At 26.8% G+C, this 10,602-nt stretch overlaps 1 protein-coding gene across 1 annotated transcript; it reads left to right on the forward strand.

Moving 5' to 3' along the window:
* Positions 1 to 9,251: 9,251 nt before the first annotated feature.
* LOC107928676 (ethylene-responsive transcription factor ESR2) lies at positions 9,252 to 10,376 on the forward strand. The gene has a single exon (XM_016859930.2). The coding sequence runs from the start codon at positions 9,252 to 9,254 to the stop codon at positions 10,374 to 10,376; it is 1,125 nt and encodes a 374-aa protein (XP_016715419.2).
* The last annotated feature ends 226 nt before the right edge of the window (positions 10,377 to 10,602 follow it).

The following is a 10,602-nucleotide window of genomic DNA, read 5'->3' on the forward strand; positions in this document are numbered from 1 at the left end:
GTATAAGAAAAAAAGATAAAATATTATACTCGAGATGAATGGATGTAAATCTGATGTAATCTAGTTATTATTAATGACGACAACCGTTGATTTATCACAATGGTTTGGGATGTAAAATAGAGTAATATTGTGAGGCTGAATATGATTATGGGAACAGAGAACACGCGTTTAAAATTGGTTTGTTGTTGTAAATGTAAGGTTGGGTTATATTTAATTAGGAGATGTTTAGGTTTTTTAATCCCATATCATATCATCACCTTGGTTTTGTTGCAAAATTTGAGAGTGAGGTTAGCTGAGTGAAATTTAGATTAGAGGCAGAAAAAGTGATAGTCGCAGGAGGGTTGTCCGTTACAAGTACGAATGTTGAGAGTACTAAAATGCTTTAATTATCGCATTATTTCTCATGATCCAAAAACTACCTCGAGAGAATGCATAGAAAACTATACATAGGTACTATCACTCATTATTTATGACCAAGCATTTGACGCACTGTAGCCCACTATTCAAATTCAGGGAATATTTATCCTTCATTATTTTTGTTTCTGGGTAAATTACTCACCCAATTATTAATTATAAAAAATTAATTATTACTTAATTTCTTTTTTAGTCATTAAATTATAAAAATTTGTAAAATAGTCACTTAATTATTAATAATTTCTTTTTTATTCACTAATCCATTAATGATCGCAGTTTTTAAAACTGGTATAATAATAACTTTGAGTCTCAACATTTAAACATTGTGTCAATTTAGTCTTAATTCTAAAAATTTTAACCTTCAACATTTAAACATTTAATAATATATATATTTTTTAGTTTTTCTTTTCTTATAACCTTTCATTTAAAAAGCTAAAAAAAATAAAATAAATATATCAACTAAATTTAATTGAAAATATATCAAAAATTAAATCACCCAAAAATTTAACATAATTTTTATTTTTATTTTTATTTACGTTTTTTTATAGTTTTTATTATAAATTTACTATTTACGTTTTTTTATTTTCAGAGTATTTTGGTAGTTTAATTAACCGAAGTATTGCCACCTACTCATCCCATTAAATTCAACTAGAAGGTTTATTTTAATAGAAATATTTTTTTTATAATTAGGTACATGGATGAAATTGCTAAAGATTAAACTCAAACAAACATAATATTTTTGGCAATAGATTAAGAGATTATTGACCAGTAGCAACTTTTATAATAATAATTAATTGTTATTTGACTGATACTAAACTAAAATATATTTAGTCTTTCTATTTTTTAAAAGAAAACACTATTATTAATAGGAACCATTAATAATAAGAATACAATGACGTATCATATAGTACAAACCATAAATAAGACATTAAAAATTGATGTACCAACGTATGTTTGCAGAATAATTCCAAAAGATGAGAAAAACAAATTGACAATAACCGCAATACTAGAAGAATTCAAAAACAAAGTAAAGATGAACCACCTTGATTAAATTACTAAAGATTGCATCCTAGTCCCGCCATCATTAGACCAACTTGACGATGAACTCCAATCAACCAAGAAACTATTGCAAAGAGCCCCCAAAAAACCTACCGCATCAGTGACGCAAAAAGCCAATTCTTAGATTACCTATCCTCTTCCTCATATTGTATTTCAATTTTACAAATATTATCACTATGCTCTATCATAGTAATACTCTTCGATGGCACTCTTACCTTGACAAATTTTATATATATGCGAAAATATTATTAAAAATTAAAAACTAAAAATTAACACCACCATTGGTTTAAGAGAAAATAGACTGGACAAACTAAACACTACAAAAGTGTGGAAAAAAACCACAAAAGTGTAGACTAAAATTAAATAAAAAATTAGATAATACTATTGAAGAAGTTGTAACCAACAACTAGCTCGAAGGTTAACATCATCATTGATAAAGCAAAAATTTAATTTGAAAAATTAAACGATTAAAATTTTTTTATAAAAAATAAAGAATCTAGTAAATAATTTTAAATTAACTTCTCTAAAAATTTATATTAATTATTGAATTAATATACTAAGTCTTTTACGTAGAAGAAAAATTAAATTCAAAACCATTACAAAAATTATACATAATAAAACTCCTGATAGAGGTTTGTGTACTAATTAATTGGTATCAACTTAATTAATAAAAGTACATAAATACTAAAATTATTAATTTTATAATAAAAATAAAGAATATATTATTAACTGAACCAATTCATATGAGAATATATACAATTACAAAGTAAGCTATATTATTATAAGGGTGATTTTATTTTTTTGTATTTTTATATAAAATCAATAAAATTTAATCATGATGAAATTTGAATCCATGGCACGATGAATTTTAAACATTTAACTGTACTATATCAACCAAAGATCCATTTAATTTGAGATAAATCTCAAAGCTACACATGAACTTTGATCGAGTGTTCAATTTGATGCATAAACTCTAACTTGGTACAACTATACACATGGAACTTTGATTGGGGTACATATGTATATGTGAAACTTTAATTTTAATTCAATTATACACATTTAAATAAATAACCATATTGATCTATTTTTATATTGGATAAATATAGTTATTTGTGTATGCAATATGTAAACTTAAAATGCTTCTATATCAATAATTGTGTTAGTAGTTTGTAAAATTTGAATCAAATCAAAATTTCATATATAACATTACACATAGAACCAAAGTTGATGTGTAGTTTTAGAATTATTCCATTTAATTTATGTATAAACTTTTAATAATATATCTATTATACAAATTAATTTCACTCACATTGTGGATGTATCCTTGACTGAGTTGATGTCAAAATCAACTAAACACCATCTTAATTGGATAAATGATTAAATTATCCTTTTATATAGCAAAATTTAAATACATAACAACAATATCTATAAAACCTCAATCTTTATATAAATTTTAGTAATTTTTTTAAAATGTCTTATAATCTAATAATACTTAAAATTGTTTAGGGATTAAAGCTCATTTAATAAAAGGTTTTGCTTTCCCAACTCTCAATCCAAGATTTTTTTCTTCTTCATAATTTCTATATTTTATTTAAAAGGATATTTCGCTATCAAAATTAAATAAAATATTTTAATAAAATAAATTTCAATAAAACCTGGACTCTAATTACCCGACTCAATTTTATAGAAATAAAGAAAATTGTTGTAACTCTGTCATATGTCATAACAACATTTATTTTAATATTTAAACCCTTTTCTATTATACTATTTGCTATCCTATGGACAGATGAATACTTCTAGCAATTCAATTAAATCTATTTTATTAAATTAAATGATAAATGTATGTTAGATATAATTTGTTTTGAGTTAAAATATAGTTATGATTCCTATATTATGTTTAAATTTAGGATTTAGTGTTTGTACTTTAATTACATATAATTAAGTTTCTCTATAGAGTATCATTAGTTAGTCGAAATAGTTGACATCCTTTATTATTCTGGTTAAAATAGTGGAATCAATTTTCTTCTGAAAAATACTTGTTCCAACTTATAACGTTGAAATAGATTTTTTTTGTGTGTTAGAAAAGTGTTTTTAAGATAAATTGGCCGTCATCATTAATCACAACGTTTAAAAATGTTAACTATTTGGACTAACTAATATCTTTGTAAAAGCATATAACCAAAATGTGCCAAGTTAAAATATAAAGGCTAAATTCCAAACTTGAGCATAGTAGAGGGATTGAAACTGTATTTTTATCATTATCTTAAAATGACATAAATAAGAGAAAAAAGAGAGGTGTGATTAGTTAATTCAAATAATTAACATTCTTAATGATTTCAGTGGCTGATGTGGATTTTTTCAAAAACAGTTATTCCAACACATCCTTCCAAATTAACTTTTTTTTGTTAGAATGATATTTTTTTAAAAATCCATGTAAAAAATTTAATCAAAATAGTTAACAATAGTAATTACTTAAATTAACTAACAATATTATAAAAATATAGGGATCAACTTATAGTTAAAATTTAAATATAAAAATAAAATTCAAATTTAAACCTAATAGAGAGACCAAAAATGATATTTAGCCAAATTCCTATATATAAAAAAGGCTAATGGAGACGTGTCTACAAAGAAGTCCTTTTAAACTTTCTTTTCATATAGAGTTATAGAGAGTCCTAATTTCATCATTTTGAAAGGGGTAAAATAGAAATTATTTCATTTTATGGGATTAAAGTGTAATTTTATTATATATTAATTTATAATTTTTCTATTTATAGGAGGACATGGGTTTGAGTGCGTTGAAACACGTTATCCTCCTATTTATGGGTTAAGGAGGGACTATGAATAGTTCTAGATATTGTAAAAAAAAACAGATATAATAAAAATTTATTGCTAACACATTTATGTTATGGGTGGAAACTTTTGTATAACAAATATATTTATAAAAATTTATACTAAAAGTAGAATAGTTTGGTAGAATTAATAAAATTGAGGTTTTAAAAACCATGATGGCTTGTGTTCAAAATTCACTATATATGTTTATTTAAATTGATTTTTATAAATTTTATATAACATATAAAAAGATAAAAATATCCTCAATAATATTTATTACATTATAAAATAATGAGTTTTTAGTAATTTTAAAATTAAGTTAATATCCAATTAACTTGTGATATCAACTTAGTCAAACAAATTTATATTATTAGATTATTATATTTACAATGTAGGTAAAAAAACATAATTCTATGACTAATATATTTACAAATGAAATAATATAAAAAAAATGAGATATTAGTTGAAGTGGCAAAACAGATATGTTTAAACTCAATATATTTTTATTTTTTTCTATTTTCAATGTAAAGTATATAAAAAGATAAAATTATTTTTAAAATGATCAAATTTATTTTATAAAGTAATGATATTTTAGTGATTATCTAATTAAGTTAGAGCTCAATTAATACAAAACACCAATTTAATTAATAGTCTAATATATAACATTCATACTATATTGGATTATGACACACCAATAATGTGTGTGTAAAATATTATGGAACAAATAAAAAAATGAGGCTTTGTTAAAATATTAAAAACAATGGGGTCTTATGTTCAAATCTCATGAGTGTATTTTTCTAGTTTTTATATAAAAATAAAAAATAAAAAAGAATCCTTACAATGTACTTATTATTTTGTAAAATGATTGGGTATTTGTAATTTTGTAATCGAGTTGAGACACAATTAATAGGTGACACTAACTCAATTAGACATTATATACATATATATATGTGTGTGTGTATATATATATATATAGAGAGAGAGAGAGAGCTCTTGATTAAATTGATGTCACAAGTCAACCGGATACCAACTCAGTTGAAAAAAGTTTAAAATACCCTTTTTAACAAATGAAAAATATTATAATAAAAATATTTACATCTTTTAATAGTTTATATAAAAAATTTAAATTATTTTACTTAAAATTACAATATTAATGGTTGAACATTAGACCTTGAAGTGGACAAAATTCAACCACTGCTTCAAGATAGACATGCCATGTTCAAAGGTTAGATTACTTACCCAAAAAAGGGTAGGTCTATTTAAAAAAGGAACTATACTCAAACTTAAACATTCAAGGCCCAATCTTGACCCAACCTAACCCATTTTCTAATTTTGTGATATATTATATTATGTTATTTTGATATATTATGTAATGTATTACATCACACACAAAAAATTCTATAATGATATATGATACTATAACGTAAACATTAAGAAAATGTTAAGTTGCTTATATAAAATTTTAATAGATGAGAAAAAAATCTAAATTTTAAATTAAAAATAATGTAAATATATATTTTAAAATTTTCCAAATAAATTTATGGATGGGCCTAAAACAGGCTTCAATTAACCAATTATAAATATAAGCGGATTTGGACAAAACTTTAGGCTCACATTTCAGTTAAATCTAGCTTGAGCAAGCATAAAACGTGTCAATACCATACTTAAGCTCGGCCCAACCTAACCCATGAACACCTCTATTTAAGAGAACATTGTTCTTTAAGTTTTAAAGTCATTATAAATAGGATTATTGACTTTTTTGGCCCTCCAACTTTACAAGAAAAAGTTATTAACTTTACAAAAAAAATCGTCTTAGCATTTCATTTATTTTTCACATTTTTTAACCCTTAAACTTGCTCTCTCTTTTTTTGTCAAATCACTCCAAAATGGATGAAAAAAATTAATGTTTTTTAAGTTTGTTAACATGGCATACACATGGATTAGACATAAAGCATTTAATTAATTTTTTAAACTTTAAAAATTCAAAAAAATTATTTTTTAAAATTTGAAATCATTAAAATTATTTTAAAAAGTATAAAAATTATATATTTTTTAATATTAGAGTATTAATTAAATGTTGACATGTTATTCATTTGGCAATCTATCTGTATGCTATGTTAGCAAAGTTAACAAAAGTTAACTTTTCCATCTATTTTTGAGTGATTTGACAAAAAATGTAAGTTCAAGAGTTTAAAGATGCCAAAAAATAAATGGAAGAATAAAATAACTTTTTTTTTTGTAAAATTGGAAGACCGAAAAAGTCATCATGCTTTATAAATATATATTTTAAATTTCTTTCACCCACATAGTTGGTGCCATGTAATTTAATAAAAATATAAATTTCTTGACCGAATTTGTGTCATGAGTCAACCAACCATCAAATTAGTTAAGAAAATTTCAAAATATATCTTTTTGAACTTCCAAAATGTCATTTTTAAGTGACAATAAGTTAATATTATTATAAAGGTAGTTATGCATTTTAATAGTTTATATAAAATCTTTAAAATAATCTACAAAAAATATATAATATTAAGGTTAGAATTTTAGAGTAGGTTTGCTTGGGTGGGAAAGCATAGAAATGCAAAGAGGGGATGGAAAAGTAGAAAGAAATTAAATTTGAAGTGTGTTTGGTAGGAAAGAAAAGAAACGAGGTGGGATCACCACATTTCATCCCAATGTATAAAAATTAATATTTCTAATTTGGAAAGATGAGAGGAGATAAGATGAGAGAGAAATTTATGCTAGTTGAAAATTATAATTTTTATTTTTATTTTTCAACTTTATCAAGCAACAGATAGAAATAAAACTATTTTCCCACTTTTCTTACCAAGTATACTTATAGAAAGAAAGATTATATTTTTCCATCCTTTTAAATTTCTACCCCTTCATTTTTTCCTCCTTCCGATTTTCATTTTATTCTACCAATTAAAGCTTAAATCTTATGATAGAAATGTGCGAATGTTATATGTCTCATTTATTTAGTTTTTAAATTATTAATTAAGGTCATCTGGTTTCTTTAATCTCACTTATCAATTAAAAAACTCATCAGTAATATATGAAATAATTATTCGAAATATAGTTGATTTTTTTTCCCCAAATAGTGTAACCTAATCTAGAGATATATAAAGGCATTTACCGAAAGGCTTCCACTTCTCTCGGCTCTTTCGACATGAGTTGAAGGTGACGCTTGTGATATTTTTGAAAATATGCATACCAACACATATTCAAAGGTTCCATTTGATGTTTTTTTTTAATATGTATAATTTATTTTCATCACTTTCCTATATTAAAATATTATTAAGTGGGTTGGTATCACAAGTCAACTTGACACTAACTTACAGTTGATGATAATACAATGATAAATAATTATAGTACATTAAGTATTCTCTGATGTATTTATGTGTTTAAATTTCGTTATACTCATAATTTAATCTATTTTTTTATTTTAATAAATACACATTTAATGTATTATTATGATTAATTAATTTTAAACTATATATTTAATTGTTTATTGTATGTTAATTTTAGACACAAATCTATATTCTAAATTCATAGTTTTTACATGCATATGTGTAAGAGGATTTCTAGTAACACTTTAAAGGGCTATATTATAAATCCCCCCACCTAGTTTGTCAAATTTATGAGTGTGATACTTTTGCTTTAAAAATATTTAATATAGTACTTATACTATCAAAGTACACTAACACTGTTAAATATTAATTATGATGTATCGTTATTGATTGAGTCTTAGTTCGATTGGTATCAACATTATTATTAGTGCAGGAGGATGTGGATTCAAGTGCATTGAAGCGCATTATCCTCCTATTCAAGGGTTGAGGAGGAGCTATGGGTAGTTCTAAGTATTGTATAAAAAAGAACATATATGATAATAACCTATAATGAGATTAATGTTCAAAAAGAAATTACAATATATCTTTGCCCAATTAGGTTACAACACAATATTTATTTAGAAACGAACCTACAGTATTTTTCAAAAAGAATTAAAAAGAATAAAACTTATTTTTAATTATAAAATATTTAAACAATGATATAATAATTTTGAAGAATTAAAAATTAAATATATTAAAATAATACAGTTTTTCAATATAATTCAATATATCTTATATTTAAAAAATAATTTTATTCTTTTTATTTTTTAAAGAAGAAGATTTATGTGTTAATTTCTAAATTAACTAGGGGCTATCATATATAGGTATCATTTTGAATATTTTTAAAGTAGATGTGCCATATTGAAAATTTTGTTAAACCTTAGGAAACATTTATGACATTATTTTGAACACTGCTTCAATACTTAAAACATAAAATCTATATATATATATATATATAGATAGATCAAATTTTATGTAAAAACATAAAATACTTAAAGACAACTTAGACTATGAGAAATTGAGATGTGAATGAAAAAATTGTACCATAACAAAAAAAAAATATATATATATATATAACAGTAAAAGCAAGTTTAAAAATTATGTAGACTTGCAGTCAAATCTGATATAATGTGCTGATTTTATAAAAATAATTATTATTATATTGTGAAAGGAGAATTTTTACTTATTTCTCAACTAATTTAATGTTTGTTTAATTATTGAAAATTGGAATTAAAATGAGATTCATACACTAATCCTATTGTAAGAGTAGAGACAGGAAAGTGTGCAGGAAGAGGTATGAAAAAATCTAGGATTAAAAGGGAAAAAAAACCGTTGCAATTTCCGTTGAGAAGAGTTTATACACCATCTCTGCTCCTACATTTGCTCTGATCAGCATTTATTATAAATACAAGCATATGCTCCACCAGTTCACAATCCACGTTTTCTACTTTCGGGCTAATAACCCAAGACACACGGCCCCCTTTCTTTCCTTTTCCTCCTTTTTGATTCCTTGGATAATTCTGTGTGCTGAAGACCTTCAAGATTTTAGTTTACCCAATGGAAGAAGTATTTAGGAGACTCAATGGCATCCCTCATGTGCCTGACCCTGACCCTGACCCTGACCCTCACCCTCACCCTCACTCCATCCTCAATCCAATAAAGTGTTCCGCTTCCACCACTGCCGTTCCCACCAACACCACCACCACGTCAAAAAAGCGCTTTCTCAAAGAAAATGGTGGCCCTGGTGGGACAATAAAGTACCGTGGGGTTCGCCGCAGGCCATGGGGCCGTTACGCTGCTGAGATTCGTGACCCGAAGTCCAAGGAGAGGCGGTGGCTTGGGACTTTTGACACGGCCGAGGAAGCTGCCTGTGCCTATGACTGTGCTGCTCGAGCTATGCGTGGAATGAAGGCTCGAACCAATTTTGTTTACCCTGCCACGGACCCTCACTCCCCCAACGGCCCTTTTCTTCCTCCCTTCAACTTCTCTAACCCTTCACAGCTATCCATCCGGGATCTTAACCACACCCGTTATCAGTTTGGGAACTCTTCAAATCGGCCATTGTTTGCTAAACCTCCTCACTCTATGGTTCACCACCTTCCATTTATCAATGGAACATCTTCGTCTTCATTATCTTCTACTTTCCCGATTCCAAGCGTTTTGCCTGCCACTACTTTCTTCAATTCCTCGCCCAGTTCTTCTCTATGGTTAAGCGACAACAGCAGTGGTCCTTTTACCGCATCTACTATGACTCTTCCTCTCAAGGATAAGAATTCAAGTGTTGCCACTGTTGTGCCTGCCCCTGCCATCTCAACTTGTCAAGCTGATGATATGGGAATGGGATTATTCTTCCCACAGGGACCTTCTGATTCTGGGTTGTTGGAGGAGATAATTCAAGGATTCTTACCAAACCCCACCTCAAGGAACTCAGGCCTTGTTTGTTCTACAACCTCAAACTGCACCCAACATTCCATCGTTTCACCACCCACTGAAATGTCTTTCACTGGGTTGAATTTGAAGGAGATTAAGAACGAGAGTTTAGGTTTTTATATGGACTACCATCCGCACTTGGAGAGTTTGAATGGAACTGCAAATTCTCGAGTGGTGCCAAACAGTAATGAGATACCACCTAACCATCTACAGCTGGGTCAAGACAGTATGCCGGATGATATCTTTCAGTAGCCGGATTACGTTACCGCCTTACCTGCTAGGGTTCAAAATTCTTGAGCCATTGCAATGCATGCATTAGGTGAAAATCAGCAAGCCAAGTTGTAGCTCTCTTCCGTTCAGGGTTTTTGATTTTTTTTTCTAGTCTAATTATATGTGTTGTCGTCTGTTTTAGGATATAACTTAATGTTATTTGAATTGGAATGATATGAAAATAACTTCAAAAAATACAATGTCACGT

This window comes from Gossypium hirsutum, chromosome A12 (genome assembly GCF_007990345.1).
Source record: "Gossypium hirsutum isolate 1008001.06 chromosome A12, Gossypium_hirsutum_v2.1, whole genome shotgun sequence".
NCBI lineage: Eukaryota > Viridiplantae > Streptophyta > Magnoliopsida > Malvales > Malvaceae > Gossypium > Gossypium hirsutum.

Excerpts from the sequence above, each read along its gene's own strand:
- LOC107928676 (XM_016859930.2), top strand. The coding sequence starts at position 9,252 with ATGGAAGAAGTATTTAGGAGACTCAATGGCATCCCTCATGTGCCTGAC.